Source organism: Lissotriton vulgaris, chromosome 2_1 (assembly GCF_964263255.1).
Source record: "Lissotriton vulgaris chromosome 2_1, aLisVul1.2, whole genome shotgun sequence".
Lineage (NCBI taxonomy): Eukaryota > Metazoa > Chordata > Amphibia > Caudata > Salamandridae > Lissotriton > Lissotriton vulgaris.
In genome coordinates, this window is record NC_141687.1 from 369,806,983 (window position 1) to 369,826,383 (window position 19,401).

A 19,401-nucleotide genomic window follows, 5' to 3' on the forward strand; every position below is an offset into this window, starting at 1 on the left:
TGTCCCTGAGTGATGCAGTGGTGTCCCTCAGTGATGTGGTGGTGTCCCAGAGTGATGCGGTGGTGCCCCTGAGTGATGCGGTGGTGTCCTTGAGTGATGTGGTGGTGTTCCTGAGTGATGGGGTGGTTTCCCTGAGTGATGCAGTGGTGTCCCTGAGTGATGTGGTGGTGCCCCTGAGTGATGTGGGGGTGTCCCTGAGTGATGTGGTGGTGTCCCAGAGTGACGTGGTGGTGTATTATAGTGAGGTGGTGGTGGTGCCCCTGAGTGATGTGGTGGTGTCACAGAGTGATGTGGTGGTGTCCCTGAGTGATGTGGAGGTGTTCCTGAGTGATGTGGTGGTGTCCCAGAGTGATGTGGTGGTGTCACAGAGTGATGTGGTGATGCCCCTGAGTGATGCGGTGGTGTCCCTGAGTGATATGGTGGTGTTCCTGAGTGATGTGGTGGTGTCCCTGAGTGATGCAGTGGTGTCCCTCAGTGATGTGGTGGTGTCCTGAGTGATGTAGGTGTGTCCCAGAGTGATGGAGGGTGGAGTTGGAGGGTGGAGTGTGGAGGTGGAGTTGGAGTGTGGAGGGTGAAGTTGGAGGGTGGAGGGTGGAGTGTGGAGTTGGAGGGTGGAGTTGGATGGTGGATTTGGAGGGTGGAGTTGGAGGGTGGAGTGTGGAGTTGGAGGGTGGAGGGTGGAGGGTGGAGGTGGAGTGTGGAGTTGGAGGGTGGAGTGTGGAGTTGGAGGGTGGAGTTGGAGTTGGAGGGTGGAGTTGGAGGGTGGAGTTGGAAGTTGGAGGGTGGAGTTGGAGGGTGGTGGGTGGAGTTGGAGGGTGGAGTTGGATGTTGGAGGGTGGAGTTGGAAGTTGGAGGGTGGAGTTGAAAGTTGGAGGGTGGAGTTGGAGGGTGGAGTTGAAAGTTGGAGGGTGGAGTTGGAGGGTGTGAGGGTCAGGGGGTGTGATGGTGTGTGAGGGTGAGTGAGGGTGTGTAAGGGAGAGGGTATGATGGTGGGTGAGGGTGAGGGGATGTGCGGGTGAGGGTGTGTGAGGGAGGGTGAGGGTATGAGGGTGTGTGTGGGTGAGTGAGGGTGAGTGAAGGTGTGTGAGGGAGAGAGAGGGTGTGAGGGGGTGTGATGGGGTGTGATGGTGGGTGAGGTTGAGTGAGGGGGCGGGTTGTGAGGGTGAGGGGGTGAGGGTGAGTGAGGGTGTGTGAGGATGAGGGGTGAGGGTGTGACATAGTGTGAGGGTGAGGGGATATGAGGGTGAGAGGGTGAGGGGGTGTTTCTGATTATCCTGTGCATTATAGTGCTCTGCTTTTTGATAATATGCGCAGAAGAGCACTGTTTCTTGATAATATGTTGCTACTCTTATGTTTGATATAGCTATTTTTAATCTATTGTGCGTGGTACATTTATGTTTTATAATTGTATGCACGGCAGATCTCGGTTTGATAAAATTGTGCGTGGTGGAGCTCTGTTTCCTGATAATATTATGCTAATATTATGTTCTGTTACATGGTAACAAAGTGCTTGACTGAACTCGGTTTAAAAAAAAAAAAAAAAGTGTAAATTATAGGACTCCGTTGTATACGTTGCATAATATTGTCTGGACAGAGCTGCGTCACTCTTGTATATTCTTTTCTAGAAGTGTGTTTTTTAATATTGTGCTTGACAAAACTCTTTCGTGGTGATAGTGTGCCTGAATCGATTTCAGTTGCATAATAGTATGCTTGTTAGAGTTCTGTTTTATAATAATAATGTAAAATACAGAGCCCTGGTTTTTATGTCTTTCTGCTTTACTAACTCTTGCCAATGTAGTGAAATATATATGGAGCGTGCTTTCGCTCGCCATGGAAGAGTTATTCCCTCACCCCTCACTATTGGCTATTTGGTGTATCACGCCACCTCCTTCTGAGGGCTTGCTATGTAATGCGTGAAGGACAATATTACATCGCACAAGTACAGCGAATCCACACATCAGGTGACTGCATACGTGCGTTCTGCGTAGTAAGCACTCCTTTCTGTTCACAGCAGCAGGCTTTAAAAAATATTTCTGTCAGAACTTGCACTTTGTCTGCGGGCGCGCTCCATATACACTTATAAACAAGTACTGGCAAATCCAAGAGGTCCGGCTTTTATATGGTAACACAGGTAGACAGAGGTTCATTTTGCATACGTTTGCATATTACATCCAGAGAGATATAGGTCAGCCTTTCAGCGCCGCCGCGCTGCCCGCGGCGACCCGGAAGCTCTTGGCCGGCCGGCCAATCCGCTCGCGGCCGACCGGAAGTCCCGCCTCCCGAGGTCCGCGAGCTGGCGGCGCATGGAGCGCCCTGCCGTCCGGGTAGCCCGGGTCCCCAGGAGGGGGCCGGGGAGAAGGAGGAGTGTGGCGCCTGTTGCGGGGCTCCTCTGACCTGAGGGAGCCCCGATTTAGATGACGAGACGCGCCGCGCCGTGAGGAACCCCGCCGGAAGAGCGCAGTCGGTGAGTGGGGCCCAGGGCTGATGTGAAGTGCGTGCGTGCCTGTGTGTATGCCTGGGGGAGTGTGTCCGCGCGTGTGTGCGTGTGTGCGCGAGGGAATGTGTGTGCGCATGCGTGACTGTGTGTGATTGAGAGAGAATGCGAGGTAGGGGATAGTGTGCCTGTATGTGTGCCTGTATGTGTGCCGTATGCCTGCGTGTGCATGCGCGCGCCTGTGTGTGTGCGTGCGTGCATGCAGAGGGGTGGGGGCTGCCTATGTCTGTGTGTGAGCAAGGGCTTTGCACCGCGCATGCGCAGCTATCAGACGCTCGCTCCCGAGGTGAAATCTGACCTCGTCAAAGCGCGCGTCTGGTAGCTGTCCACATTCCTAAATACGGGCCACAATAGGTCTGAAGCTGACACCTTCATTGCTCACGCATTGAGGGTAGGTCTGCTCGACCTAAAAATGGCCCCTACTGGGTCAAAACCGGCCTTCACCCTTCTAGCCCACCAGGTAAACGCCCGGTGGCTTCTCCGGCCAGTTCGGCCCTGGACACCAACACCAGCCACCAAAATGAAAACGCCAGGGGGCAACAGTGTAGTATGTTGTTCGTCTGAAAATGTGCTTCAGCCCCTGACAACGGAATACATTGCGCTATATCAATGCTACAATACAATACAACACAGATGAGACACACAGCTAGGAAATCCCTAGCCTTGTTTCACACTTTGTACCATTCTACTTGATGCTAAGGATGCAAGGGATGGAGAAAGGGGTGAGATTCCAGAGCATAACCTCAGCTCTCAGAACCCTGTCCATCTACTCCATCTGCTGTGTCTGATGCTGCTTGTGTGACTTCAAAGGCACGGGTTCAGAAGGGCAATGTCAGGAGTGCCAAAGGGCATTCCAGTTATAGCACTTCATACTTCTGGTACCCTCTTATCGAAGTCCATGGCCACATTTCATGTAAAGCAATGATTGTTCTTCATGTCTTATTTGCAAGAAAAAATGCCACTTTAGGCAGATGATCTGTTTCAACATGAACTAGCTGTAGAAGCATAAAACAAAACCCATAATTTATTTCAAAAGGGGTGGAACAGTTAATGAAAAAATAACAACGATTTGAAAGTCAGATGGTGGAAATGAACCGTTGAGAATGCACATGTGACGTGACATGTCAGCATTTACTAAAGACGGACGCAGGCATGTTTCAGCTGGTGGAAGGACCTGTGCCCAAGGCGTTCTTCACATCCAAGACAATACAGTATGAAAGGATTCACGGTCAAATCAAATGTTCTGTGAATATTGCAGGTTCCACACTTCTGAATAGAAGGGATTTAGGACATCCATAATTATTGTTAAATGAGCCCATGCGGACTAAGTAATGCTCTCTTAAGATGATGTGTCTGAAAATGGTGGCCTGGATTTTCATCACAAACATGTTGCTCCAGTTTGCGTAGATTTTCGATTATTATTTATTGACTCCAATGTGAGGTTGTTTTTTGTAAGTGGTACCTAGGACACAACATTTTTGTCAAAAGACATTTAAGCTAACATTCTCTTGTGCCATACCCTCGTTTAAGTATAATACAGGCACACTTCAGATACCTATAGTGTAGAGAATCACGTGGTTATTGGTTCCCCTGCTGTGAGTAAAAATTGATAGGCTGAAAAGATCTTCTATTTTTATGTAGAGTAGAAAGAGAATAGGAGCCTTAAAACTATAATTAATCTTCTCTCAAATGAGAAGTAACTAATTTTGGATGTCTATACATATGTTCAATGTTAAAATAGATCATCAATGTAATATCAAATTTTTACATGCCATTAACAAATAAAAAAAAGGGATGGGGAATCGTCTATTCTGTGTGGAGTGGGCAATGTAAATAGTGTCAACACAGGCATTTTTGTAACCATCTGGATATTACCGAATATTTGCGATGACTTTCTTACACAATGTCCACACGAATATGTTCTAACATGAAAGGGACCATCTTGAATTGCCTAAAAAGCTAAAGACATATGTCTCCAGTTAGTATTTGACAAGGACAGCCAACAGCACACAACAGCCCATATCCTATACTAAAAGTTCCCCATGGTGCTGGCGGGTGGTGCTCTGGTCCTTTTTGCCAGGAGGAGTACTTCTGGCAAAGAAGCTTTGTCCAGGAGACCACATTGAAGGGGTCCTTCTTAACAATATTTCTGTTCATTTGATGAAAAAATCCAAAACGACATTTGGCGAATTTCCAAACTTTTCTGATACATCAGTTTTCCATGTGGAAAAAAAATGTGTGTTTGAAATTTTGTTAAGTGCTCTACATCTGAGGACCTTGAGCTTATCAGAGTTGCCACCAGAGTCAAACCTACTCCAGGAGGGCACTGATGTCCCATGTCTTAAGCAGTATAACCTTCTAAACCGATATGGAGTACAACATTGAACAATGAACAATACCCTCCAGTTTCCAAATAGGGATCAGAGGGATAACAGACCAGAAAGTCTGTCCGCAAAATGACAGACTTGAAAAAAGGAAATAATATTTAGAGGTCTATTCTTATTGGCCTTGAGCCAACAAATTATATCAGGAGTTAATCTCTGATAGGTGTTGGTGTGCAATCCATGGTGCGCAACACGCTAAGTTGTAGGTGCAATACAAACAAAGGACTCGCGTAGTCACAAATCTTGAGAAAGTGGTGCTGAGGCTATAGTAGATTCTTTGGAGGGGTGATGCTTTGTTGTTCCAAGATATACTGTAATATTTCCAGACAGACAGACAGTCAGCTTACATGCTCTGTGTATATAAACTAAATAGGGTTTGAGAATGTGATCTATACACGTTCCAAACATAATCTTGTTCATTTTCCTATTCAATTGCCCTTGAATGGTATGATACCTTTTTCTTAAGCATGTAGGTAAATACGTGCCTTGAAGGGAAGTGATGTCTATGTATTTGATCGAATTTTTAAACTAAGTGGGTCTTTTTGAACTGAGGTATTGTATGTGAATTACCATGATATTGAATAGAAATATTGGCAACAACAGGACTTCCAAGGGCTTTGCTGAGCAAGAACACTACCACCATGATTAATACAACCACTTTTAATTACGGCAAGAGTGTGCCCCGACACTCACCAGAGGCTTCATGCAGGCTGAGGTGGAAGAAGAGCGAGTTACATTCATCTGCAGCATGTATGTGAGGGCCTCACACAGCCTGAGCTGCTGTGGTGATCCCACATCCCATGCTACTGGCCACCTAGAGAAGTGATCCATGGGCAGGTAGGTCCACAGAGTATGCAGGGCAGCAGCAGAATCATGGAATACCACATGGGCTGCACAATGTCACTTTTGGGCTTCTTCATCGACTTATCGGTAAATGCCATGGATTCCAGAAAGGTTAATCGTTATATATTAGCCAGAGTCAAGATGCAGGGTTGCCCATGGATTGTCAATCTAAGTTCCCAATCCTATATGTGTCTGAATTCTTCTTATGATGTCAATACCTATTAGCATTATATATAAGAGGCAATTTCTAAATGCTGGATGCATCACAATGTACTTGGTCACTATTTTACACCAATTTCATCACACCTTGCTTCCATTTTTGTCCAAGGGTTTTTGTTCCTAGTTTTCTGCAATTCTTCTGCAGTTATTTGCATTGAGAGGGAGCCTAGATCTTCTCCCGTGCCTGATGTCAGAAGGAGTTTGGTTCCTTGCTCATATTCTTCAATTCAATTGTCATCTTCACTCAAGAACTCAAAGATTATCAAAAAGTTTTTCCCCCATGTATCGTGTTTTCCTCCTAATTGTGATCGTCTTAAGGAGAAACGTGACACCTTTAGCATTTACTATTAAGTGCAGGGTGGGACAAGCGCAACTGGGAGGAGTCACTCTTTCCTCAGACAATTTAGCAGGGAACTCAACAGACGTTCTCAGCTATCAGTTCTTGACACCTATCTACTCTAAAAAGAGCTGATGGGACACTCCTGTTTTTGATGACTGTCGTGCGTTTGTCATGTTATAAACTATGAATCGGGTCCTTTGTTTCCAGTTGGCACAAAATATGTTTGGTTTTGTCTTCTCTATTTCCTGTTCCGAACCTCTGCATAGTGTTCCACCCATACTCACTGTGCTTTAAACCTACTCAGTAACTTTGCTGCTCCCACAGAATTCTCACTTTCTCTCTCTTTTTTGCTCTTTGTCTCTAGCTCCTGTTACTTTGCTTTTTCCCTTAGAGTACATGGAGAATGATACATACCTGGGGACCTAGTGGTGCTCCAGAGGGGCAGCACTGGTGACACACGTGACAGCAGTGGCAGGAACAGATAGAAGGCAACTTCTGGAGAGAAAGAGAGTGAGTGATAAAATTACACAACACGTTGAAAGAAAAGCAATGAGTAGATTGGAATCTATACATAAGGAAGGTGAGAGAAATTTACTACAAAGAAAAAAGTAAAAATTAAAATAACCAGAATATGCCCACTAGGATTCCAGTGACATATCTCATCCAGTGGTGGCCCGTGCAGGTAAGCGTGGTGAGGTAAGGGTGGAGGGAGTGGAAGTGACAAACAATGGAATAGGGTAAATAAATAAAACCACTTACCTTGCGCTAGCCGCATATACGACTTGGTGATGCGGCGAGCACAAGGTTAGTTGTTTTATTTATTTTATTTTCCCTATTCCGTTGTTTGTTACTTCCAACCCTTTCACCCACACCTCACCGCGCTTACCTGAACGGGCCGCCACTGATCCCATCACAACCAGTGAGGAATCCCCATGGCTGCTGCTTTCTTTGAATCAGTAGTTATCAAATACTCCAAATGATCAAAGGCTAAGCACACTCGTTACAATTTACCAGTTCAAATAATGTACACATGATCTCCCTAAAAAAACTTGGAACACTTCTTAGATGATGACGGTTTATCATATTTTCAGACACAGAAAAAAGATCATGGCAAACACAGCAACAGCAGGAAGCAATACACAATGTTTTTAAAACCACTCACAAATATTCAGTAGAAAGTTTATTTAGTACGAGTTATTTAAAATAAAATGATGATGCTCCTCAGAAAATCCGTTTCATAGGTCATAGAAAAAAGTCAATTTTCAAAACGATGTGTACAATGTCCTTAGAGAGCAAATAAAAGAATCATTACTCTCTCAAAGCTAACAAAATACCATGGTACATTGCTCGAATTATGTTTCCACTGCATGAAGCTAATGGTTGTATGGCATGCAAATGTCCCAGCAATTAAGGCAAACATGCCAGTAAGCCACATTCTCATCATAAGGAAATCTGCCTGGAAGAAGCAGAATGAAACTCTTGTCACATAGCAAACACATCTTAAATATAGTTTCAGTAGACATTTTTTGGATTTCAATATTGATTTGAAGTTGCATTTTTTATTGCTCTTATACTTGCACGATCAATTTACTCCAAGCCATTTGCATACACCATACACACAGTATCATGGCTGCTTTCCAGAGTAAAGTTTAACTCAAAGGACAAAAACATCCTTTTTGGATTACTGCCATTGAGTCCAATGATTTGAGTACCCCAGTGACTTAAGAGAAATGCATCAATCACGCTAAAGGTGATGGGAGGAATGCTTGAAAAGAGTATAAATACTGGCAATTTCTAGGACTAGCATTCCAATCCATCATTTTTCACCCACTGTGTCACTCTAGACAAAGGCCTCTCCTATGAAAAATAGAACTGGCCCTGCTCCTCATGGGAACAGTCCATCCTGAACTACCAGGGAAGCCCCCTCCAAAACGGATAACAAGCAACCCAGAACAGTTTTGGTCTAGTTAGGCCCCATCAGTGAGTCATAGTTTGGATCCTATGGCACAGTGAGCAAGGGACCCATGTCTGGGCATACCCGTGGCGACTTTAGAGAGTTATATCAATCACATAAAAGGTGATAGAAGGAAAGCTTACACGTAGTCTAACAATGATATTTTCTTGGGGTAGCATTTCAACCCATTGTTTTTTGTCCACTGTGCCAATCCAGACAGAGGACGCTTTATGCAAATCAATTCTGACACTGCTCCTCATTGAAGAAGTAATCCCCTACTGCCAGGTGAAGCACCCTCCAGAAGGGACCACAAGCAACCCAGAACAGTTTTGGCTTAATTAGGCCTTGTTGAGGTATAGAATCAATCTCAGCACCTGGATACCCTCACAGGTGATTGGCTGCGCTCTACAAATTAACATAACATCATATAGCACTGTGAGCAATGGACCTTTATCTGGGTATGCCCATGGGCACTACATCAATCACACAAAGGGTGGTCAGCGGAATGCTTGCTAATAGTCCAACCACCGGTAATGCAATCGCTTGGGGAAGCATTCCAAGCAGTTCTTTTTCGGCCACTCTAGACAAAAGCCTGTCTTATGGAAATCAGTACTGACCCTGCTCCTCATGGGAACATTCCATCCCGAACTGCCAGGGGAAGCCCCCTCCAGAAGGGAACACAAGCAACCCCAGATCGGTTTCGGCCTAATTAGACCAAGAGACTCATGTCTGGGCATACCCTAGACCAATTAGGACGTTACATCAATCACATAAAAGGTGATGGGAGGAATGCTTGCACATAGTCTAACCACTGACATTTGCTCGGGTCGCATTCCAAGCCATTGTTTTTTCGCCCACTGTGCTAATCTAGGCAAAGGCCACCATAAGCAAATCAGCTCTGACCCGGCTCCATATTGGAACAGTCCAGCCCCACCTGCCAGGTGAATCCACAACAGAAAGGCACACAAGCAACCCCAGAACGGGTTTGACTTATTTAGGGGCCACCAGTGAGCTTTTACATGGATCATATGGCACAGTGGGAAAGGGACCCTTGTCTGGGCATGCACTTGGCCACTACATAAATCACACAAAAGGTGGTTGGAGGAATGCTGGCAATGCAGTCTCTTGGGGTAACATTCCAGTCCACAGTTTTTTGTACACTGTGCCACGTTAGACAAAGGATGCTTTATGCACTTCAGTTCTGATCCTGCTCCTCACTGGAACAGTCCATCCCTAACTGTCAGGTGAAGCACCCTCCAGAAGGGAACCCCACCTGCCTTATGCCTGTCAGTACTGACCCTGCTCCTCCTGGTAACAGTCCATTACAAACTGATGGAAAAACCTGGACTGTTCTTATTGGAGCAGGGCCAACACTGACTTCCACATGGCTAGGTCTAATTTGAGGCGGCATTGTGGACAAAAAAAATAAGGGACTGGAATGAAAACCTTAGTATTTGCTATGTTTTAACTATTTACAAGCATTCTTCCTAGCACTTTTTTTGTGTGTTAGTTTGTTTTTGTGTGTATGATGGAATACCTTTAGTGGTCAAACATATGCCCTGACATGGACCCCTTGCTCACTGTATCACCAGAACCAAGCTGCAACCGACTGAAGAGACCCAACCAGGCTGAAATGATTCTTGGGCTGCTTGTGTTCCGGATCAGAGAGGACTGGGCTTTGAAGTTTGGGCTGGACTGTTCTTTTTAAAAGCAGGACCAAGACTGTTTCCCAAATGGCTGGGTTTACACTGAGGTGGCAAAGTGGTAAAAAATGATAGGTTAGAATGCGTCTACAAGCGATTGCTAGTGGTTTGACTATTTGCAAGCATTCTTCCCATCACTTTTGGTTTTTGATTAAAAATGTAAGTCAAATGTGGCCATGCGATCACTAGTCCTCAAGAATTGACTCCTAATTTGAGATCATGTTAATGGTGGTAAGCAATAAAAAAAGTTTTAATTCAAAAAGCACAAGAGAAGGAGTTTATCAAATACTAATAACAGTAAAACTTCAACAGAGCTTTTACATTTATGTGAATATCTGCTGGTGGGTAAATGAGGAGGATTCTTTAGCAACTACCTGAAATAACAATTATATGTGCTATATTAACATTGAAAAACATTTTTAATTAACTTTTGGTTGTCCACGATAATAATGATTTTTATAGGAAGAATATCATATGCATATCATAGTTATAAGTGGTGAGTTAAACATTTAAATAAATGGTAATCCTAAAGTGAAAAGTTTGAAGTATTAATCTTCTCATTCTTCTCAGGGGAGAAACATATTCTGCATAATGTGAAAAAAGGTTTTCAAATCATACTGGTAGAGATGAGTGTCGAGTGCATCTATTTAAATTATTTTTATCAGTGTTTATTCCTCACATGTACTCTATGCCCGCACTTTACTGCTTACACACATGTTTGGAAAATAAACAATATGAAAGGGATCTTTAATAATCTGAAGTTTAGTGCTTTGGCCTGTAAAATATTCCTTAAATTCTAAATTTATAAAATCAACGTTATCAGTCTTAGCTGATCATAAAGATTTAAAAGTATCTGCAATTCTGTTTATTAACATTTATTTAAATGTCTCCTTTTCAATTAAAGATCTCTAGGATTTGAAACAATTCTCTTAATGTTAGATTGTTGGAAAGGCATTTCTTCATGAGAAGATGATAATAGATGATAATTTGAAATTATGGATAATATCATGCCATTTTTTAGAAGAGCAAGTTACTTAACTTCATTAACAATCTTCTGGTGGACACTCCATCTACTCGCAGACTCCTTGTATCTTGAATCCTCCCTAGTTGCAATACTTGATCCAGAAAACTTGGAATAGTTTCCTAGCTCAGAAATTTTTCAGAATGGGTATGTGGGTAGATTGAGTGTCCACAAGAAAGGTCATTACCAAAAGTAAGTAAATAATTATTTTGATGGACACTTCTACCCATATATTCCTCATGCATCAATACCCCAGCAGTACCACAAAGAGGTGGGTCTGAGAAGAGTACTTCATCAAATAGTCTTACAGCAACAATCAAGTTAAATGACCACTACTACAGACTTTGTGAAGGCATGGACTGAAGCCCACATTGCAGCCCAAAATGTAGTTAAAACTTGAACAAAACACACTTTAATGATTAACCCTCATGACATGAGGAAACCAATTTAGGATGAAAGGAGCTCTATGTCCGAAACATCAACTTGTCTAGAAAAAAAACAGGCGAACTAAGTATGAACTGAAAGGGTCAGTAGTTCACTCACTTGCTGAATCGAGGTACCACCAATAAGGTAGAAAGTCTTAATGGTAAAGAGCCTCAGAGAGGAGCAACGCTCAAATACCATCTCCATCAAAAAGCAAGAACCAAATGTTGTCCCCATTAAGAGATTATGAATGGAGATGGAGGAAATGTTAGGGGCAAACCTCTTAAAAATGTATCACTACCGCTGATTTCAACTATGAATACTGATCGGGTAAGAAAATGAAAGCAAATAAAGTCAACAGGTAATCGCCACCAGGCCGGACTAAAGAAAGCGCAAACCATAACACATCAGACAACTGTGCCTAATGCAGATCAACTTTCTGTTCCGCACAAAGCAGCTTGAATAAACTGATCTGGTGGATGGTTTGCATATTGCCTCACTCAGTTTAGAAGCCTGAAGATGGAAGCTGGGAAGATTTATGTAGAACACTCTTGCCAAGGCTGCCCAGGGGGCCCCGTAGGGGACCCTCCAACAGGGCGGCCGCCTTAGTGCCACAGGAAGGCACAGAGGTTGGCGGCTCAGGCGCCCTAGGCGATAGACCACAAGGGTCTGTCAGCCACATCACTTCCGGTCGTGGGCAGGGGGCAGGGGTACAAAACCTGTCCCCCGCCCACTGGGCAGCCTCTTGACCGCTGCCCGTCGTGCTGTCCGGTATGTGCCACGAGTTGCTTGGAAAACTTCCAGGTGAGATGCCCCGTTACCTCCCCAACCTGCCTTTCCACCACCTTCTATTCCTGTGCCCTGGAGGAACTCGGCAAAGATTTATGCTGCCGCCCCCGCGATGCCGCCTGCACTCGGGGGTCGGCTGAGTACTCAGGATGGGGGTGCAGGGAGAGATGGGGTAGACCCTTGGCGGTGCTCGCGCTGCCGGCCTTAGACAGAAACTCTTGGCGACAGCATCCCGCTGCCTCCTGGAGGTGGATGCGTCGACCTCAGCATGTTCCACGAGCATGGGAGTGGTCGGGCCTCGTGTCGCGGGAGGGAGCCTGGACTAGGGGGGGTTGCAAAATGGCGCCCAGAGTAGTTTTTGACCCCCTCCCCCATCACCGGCCTCTGTATACCAGGCCTGGCTGATGGCAAAATTGCCTGAGGGTCCCGGGCAACAACCCTTGGGGATAGCATCCTGCTGCTTCCAGGAGGCGGATGCTAACTCTGCGGCGTAGCGCCAAGAGCGGGGGGCGGGCGGGCCTCGTGTCGTGGGATGTGAGCCTGGACGTGGAGGAGGTAGCAAAATGGTGCCCGGATTCGTGTTACCCCCTCCCCCTTCCACGGGCCTCCCTGCACAGGAATGTTGAATATCAGGTGGGGGCGCCAGGACCTTACCCGTCCTCGGTAACGCACCAACCCACCCCCCCCCCGCCCACCCCGCATGTTGCATGTAGGAGTGCAGCAAGGTATTACCGTATGCATTTAGTAATGTGTTAATTTAACAGCCATGCATACTGCTTCCTCCATGCTGCCTGTCATCCGAGGTGGTAGCGGGGACCCAGACGCACGCCTTTCCCAAAAAGAGGCGTATCTCATTTTGAAATTTGATACTTCCAATTCTGGCCTAAATGAAATGTCTGAACTTGGAAACCTATAATTCCCTGACTTTCCTGTGCTGAGCTGTTCAGGAGCCGTGCTGCCGGTATTAAGCTCCTTTCCTTATAAATGCTGCATCTTTTTTACAAACTTACTCCCTCTTTATACTCACCACGCAATTTTCTATTGTCTGTCATGCTGAGTTGTAAACTTTAATCAATGGTGATGTCAGGCGATTTTGAGCTGTTAACCATAATCAGTGATGATGTTAGGCTATTTTCGAGGAAAACAACACTTATGAGGCATTTATGTTCTTGTCCTCCCTATATGTGTCTAGGTTGCGCCCCTAAACAACTTACTGTGGCAGTGGTAGGCTTTTTCTAAGTGGTTGGGTTTGAGAGACACTATTCGATCCGTGCGCATGAATGTGGTGCTTCTTTTCCTAACATCTACAGTGGCGGGGGCAGACAGTCACGGGCATTGAAGACAATGTCTGATTGCCTTATACTAGCATTGCTCTTCTAGGTATTGACAATGTAAATAGACATTCTGTGCACAAAATACTTTCCATCTCCGCCTCACGGAACTACGAGTACCAGCATTCTTAGGACCCGCAATGTGTCTTTCCTTGCTTTCCATGCTTCCACTCAGGCTGTATTTCAGAAGTACCCGAGCGGGCTCGTGCCAGGTACACTCTTCACGCCTGTGGTCTTGGAAAGGATTGACTCCACCACTTGCAAGTAAGCATGTTCCCCGAGGCTTCCCTCCGATCTTGTAATCGATCTCTTAGGCCAACTACACGTCCTGTTTGACAGCATTAAACGTGTATTCTTTTCTCCCCCTGCTTTACAGCGGCCATACGCGGCTGAGTCATACCCGCCACATCACCCGGACCTGTCCCGGGTTAAGCCGTCTTCCTGCCATTGTAACGGCGTGCAGGTAGGAGACGTGTTTGTACCCCTTGCACCAACTCGCGGTAATTTTTTTGATTGCCACGGCTTTACGCACTATAGTGATTTCTTCCTTTCTTTCAATCAGTGTCACAAAGAATGTGAGCCAACCCTCCATCTGCCTGCGTACCGCTTTGCGGGCGCCCTGTTTTCTTGACACTCCAGCAACCAAATTCAGGTATTTCACGGGGCTAATCCCCCCCAATCTGCCTTGTGTGCTTGTGTTTGAACGGCAGCCTCACGCGCATTAGTCCTGATTGCCACTTGACTTATTCTTTCAGATAAACTCTCTTGATTCACTTCCACTCCTGCAGCCTCTGTGCTTGCCGTGCAGGTAAATTTCTTTCAGCTCTTCTGTGGATAGACCGAGAGGGCCCTTACAGTGTGACAGGAGTAGTTTGACACCATCCTTTTAATTTCTTTACAGTGAAGCTCATACCCAGTCTCTGTCCTGAGGAGAACCTACAATATCTACGGTTCGAAACGCGTTGACCCCCAGCCTGTGACAAGAAAGAAGGGTGCAGCTAGGGATCAAATAATTCCACTGTTGTGGGCCCTTGTTTGTAATCTTATTAAATATTCCATCACAGGTGTTGTGAGATAGGCAGGTAGTCTTATTCCATCTCTAGTTCCGCCTGTCCACTGTTTTTTAGTTAAAGGACTGGTTTCTCCCTTTATGTTTTGTGTAAATGTGTTATGATCGCAATTAATTTTGAATGTATTTATTGTGTATCAAGTCTCATTTTGGTGTCATGTAATCTTGAGTATTCATTGTAAATGTTTCTACACCTGTATATATCGTGCACACAATTGTATGTTTTTGACTTGACTGTTTTAACAGTGTTTTCCTTTGAAGACATTTTTTGAATGAATTAATGAAACTTGACTATAAATGAAAATAAATGTCTTGTTAAACAAAAGTTTTGGTTCACGCAGCATACATGGGCTGTGTGGGTCCTAATTTCTTCTCAAACTATCCTGACTAGCCATCGTGTTCTGTGTTGCAATTGTTGAGGTCCAGGCTGGTCAGTTGTAGGATCCAAAACCTTCTTTGTGTACTGTCAGGAGCTGTTGCCATGGAACATAAAGGATTAGAGGAGGGTATGATGTTCTTACCTTTGCATCTTACGTGTTTGATTTTTGCTCAGACCATCCCCGGGTGGTCAGGGTGCTTCCATTATAGGAATAGTAGGGATACATGGTATAACTTTTATTCCCTGTATGTTACAAGAGCAAATGTTACGTCACAGGCTATAGTGACTATTGTGCATGTAGCAAGAGCAAATATATTCTTCTATCAATAGTATGTCCCGTGCCGATGGCTATTTCAGTCCCTTTTGCTTGGTGGGGTTTCACGCTTGACTCCAGGGAGGGCAATTGTGTGAGCGTTTACGCTGTGCGTGGTCGCAACTGCATGTGCCACAATGGCCCAGATTTCTTACTTGGCATGTATTATGGGTATGTGTCCAGGCATGAGGACATGTCACCTGGCATTAGGATGCCCATTCTTACCGAGTATTGGATCAGTCTCACCCAGGTGATAGCTCGAAATGTTTTTGAATTAAGACTGCTGATACAGCAGGATTAGCGAGTAGCTACTCCTCCCGCCCTCCCACCTCATTTCAACAGTCACCTGAGCATTTGGGGTCCGTGGATGTCTCACAAAAATTTTGTTTTTCAGAGTACTTCAGAGACCTAACACCTGCCAGCAGGTCTGCAGGTAGCACGAGTTTCCGCATTCTCAGTAGAGTAAGCGTGGTAAGCAAGGGCACGAAGGGTTGTACATCTGGAATCAGAAATATGCATAAGGTGACGCAGCCGGTCGCGGCATCCACCGGGGGCTTGCAGGGGGAGATCAGTTTGTCCATTCATACGTGTTTTCTCCCCAAGCAGGTCAGGACCAGAATTGACACTCGGATTGCCGGTTTACCCATCCCACCTCCACCCTCTCCGACAGCAAACAGCCAGGTACTTGCGGGAGGGTAACGGGGCCAGTTTAGAGGTGGAGGGTAATAGTTCTCTCGCACACGGCATTTGTGTCTATGCAGCAGTCGTAGAGGCGGGGTCACAGGGCATACTTGCCTCTCAGGTTGGGGGTGAAATCCTCTAGGTGAACGGTCAAGGGTGGGCAAAGATCTAACTTCACCTCTGCTTCATCTCCGACATAGATTTTGCCGAGGTACACACCGAGCGTCTCCCAATTAAGAAGGATACCCACATTCGTGATAGTAAGTACAAATACGGGGGGTGGGTTGGGACAACAAAAGGAAATTGTGCGTGTGTAGGGACGGGGTTGCAAGAACACGGTTGGGGGTACGCTAACCTAACCTCTACTTCATCTCCACCTTGGAGTTCATGGAGGCACCCATCGACCATCACCCATCCAAGCATATTGCAGGATAGTAAGTACAGGCGCAGGATTGAGCATCACAGAAGGGATAACAGGAGCATCTTGGGGGTGCCTAACTGAGGTCAGGGTTGTAGCTCATTGCTGTTTCTCATTCCAGGTTGAACCGTCCTGCTCAGGATAAATATGGCTAACCAGGGATCCCCTTCACTTTTCTTGTTGACGTCCCAAGTAGAAGAAATACGAGCACACAATAAGAATCCAGTTGATTCATAGCTATACTGATTCCTAAAAAGGGAGAAGAAGAAAGAAAGAAAGGCCATAGAAAATAAAAAAGGCAAAAAAAAAAAAAACTCCAACTCCCAACCCTGCACCCCTGCAAATGGCTATAGCCTGACCCCACTAGCAGCGTGCCTGTCGCCCCTAATAACATAACCCCAAAGGTAGGAGAAAGAACGGAGGAGGGCGTACCCATGTGGGCTCCCGGCCCCTTTAGACCCCCCGCCTGAAACAGCCACCCCCTATCACTAAAAACAAGTTTAAGACAACAATATAGATGAAATTAGAGGGTACCGTGCGACACCGCCCAGCCTCTCAGAGCAAACAATTACAAGACCAACATTCATAAACGCCATGCCAACCATTACCGACCCAGTCGATCTCAACCTTGGCCCTTCCGAGCAAGAACACGAACCCCTCCCAGCGAGACCCAAAGGCACACAAAGAAGCAATAAAGAGGCAGAGAGTCATCAGAAAGCAGTCCATGGCTACCGGCAGGCAGTGAGTCCACAGGAACTGTAGACGCAGACGGACTCTCCCTCCTAGTTGAACAGTCCTAATGTGTCTTTCACAGGAGTCGCAGCGTCACCAGGAAAGGAGAAGATGACCACAAAAGGAATAGAAAGTCACAAACAAAAGACTCCGGGGGGCGCGTGTGGGAATTGAAGAAATTAATGTACATAAACAGCATTCATTTCCCTTCTTCTCCCACTCCTCTCCCTGTGAGCACCATGAATACCGTAAATTATTGACCGTATCACTCTGCCAGTAAGAGCCCATACCCCTATGCATATGTACAGCCATTCTAGGCACCATGGCCTTTTACCCATTGGAATCCCCGGCTTCCCTCCTGCGCGTATCTTAAACCCCCCCTCTCATGCATAGACCATGAAACCTTCTCCCTCTGCGCGACCCTGCTGCGAAAGGCAACTCTCCTGCTTGACCCGCACAAAACCCCCCCCATTCCCTCTTGATGAGGCATCCTTCGCCTTAGCTGACATAGCCCTCCCCAGCTGCACCTGACTGCCCCCGCTCTCTCATGTACGGGTCATAAGATCTCTCTCTCTCTCTATGTGACTCTGTCCCCGTGTCCACCCTGGCTCCCCCTCCCTTCTCCTCACATGGGCAAGCCGTAAACCTTCTTCTTCTGCAAGACCCTGTCCTTGAGAGCCACGGCCGCGCCTGACCAACACCTCCTTTCCTTCCATGAATGCCCCTCTGTTGACAAGCCTTCCCTCCGCGCTCGATTGTCCACGCAGCATGAATACCACTCCTTTGATGACCCCTTCCCCCGAGTCCGGCTGACCACACATGTCCGAGGCCATCGCCTAAGCCAGGAGATACCATTTACTGCCCTTATTGTATGAAGTCACTCCTCTTCAAAGGACCCACTATTGATCCTAGCCACCCCACCCCCTGGTCTATGATCAGGCGCACACATCCAAACAGTTGACGGAACACTCAGCTGCGTGATTGCCCTCCCCTCTTATCAACAGGTCAAGGGTCCCTATTGTGAACATATGTGGGGTAGGATTGACACGAGGATTATAGGGATGTCTTTTCCTTTGCGTCACACTGTCCTGATTGTACTATCAAGTGTTTTGTAAGGTATAAAAGAAAGAGTCTCAGCTCACTTGTTAGAGCACCTCCTGAAAGACACCGTGTTTCGTGTCCGAAATGACTGGCTCTCCTCATGAGAATTAAACTCTGTTCTTGATTCCTGCTTCCAGCGTCCGTCTCTTTATTTGGTAACTATTCAACATGGGAACTAAGAGGCGGTTTGCGCCAGCGGCCTGGGCATCGATAGAATTATGGGCTCCTGTTTCACAATTGGCGTCCCAACGCGGGGTCCATCAGTGATATAAGGTTCGGTAAGAGAGATCCAGACGAAGAAGCGAACATCTAAAATGATCGGAGTATACCTGCCTTGAGAGGGCCCTAGCCCGGCTGCCGATCAAAAGAACTTCGCCAATTCTGAACGGACCTCTCTTGAGTGACCTATTGTCCTGACTGGAATCCCACAGGAATGCTACATGGAGTAAGAGAACGATCGGGCGCTGGAGGAGGAAGTCGAAGAACTGTCCGTATGGTCCGGTCCGGGTAAGATTAAGTAGGGTGTTTTTACGCCTGATTGGTAGGGTGGTTCTATCCACCTGATTGATTGATTGATTGTATTGGAATCGGTATTTGTATACTGATATTGTTGGTATTGGTTCATTTAGCTTTGAAGGCTACTTGACATATTGGTTCTCTTCTGGAGAACGAGACATTCTCTGTTTGCAAACAGCGGCGAATAGGAACGTCGTCCCTCTTTGCAAATCGAGAAGGGTAGGTAATGCAGACTTTTGTCCCCGTTGTAATCCGTCATGCCTACTTTTCTCCCCACTGATTGTTTGAAATCGATTAATAATCGATTGTTGCTCTTTGAGATCTTCCCTGTCTACAAACTGAGACGAGTAGAAATATTCTGTCTTCCTTTCTGGATAGCGAAGGGCAGGTAATGCAGACGTTTGTCCCCGTTGTAATCCGTCATGCCTGTTTTTCTCCCCACTGATTGGTTGATTGCCTGGACATTGTTGTTCCAGGAATTATTTCGTTTGAGGTATTTTCTACTTGCAAACAACGTGGAATAGAAATATTCTGTCTAGTCTTTGCAAGTAGTAAAGGGTAGGTTATGCCCCTTTGTGAATTCGTCAGTCCTACCCACTCCCCACTGTTTGGTTATTTGGGGGGTAGCTCGCATGGTCCGCCCAGGAGACTACCCTTATGGAGGACATATGCTCCCCGCTCATGGGCCATT

At 46.1% G+C, this 19,401-nt stretch overlaps 1 protein-coding gene across 1 annotated transcript in view; it reads right to left on the reverse strand.

The window, feature by feature from the left end:
- Window positions 1-19,401, reverse strand: part of KIF12 (kinesin family member 12) — a 496,125-nt gene that overhangs the window by 33,913 nt on the left and 442,811 nt on the right. Inside the window, exon 20 of the mRNA XM_086955175.1 lies at window positions 6,695-6,775. Coding sequence (XP_086811301.1) covers window positions 6,695-6,775 — 81 coding nt within the window. The remainder of the gene's footprint in view (window positions 1-6,694; window positions 6,776-19,401) is intronic.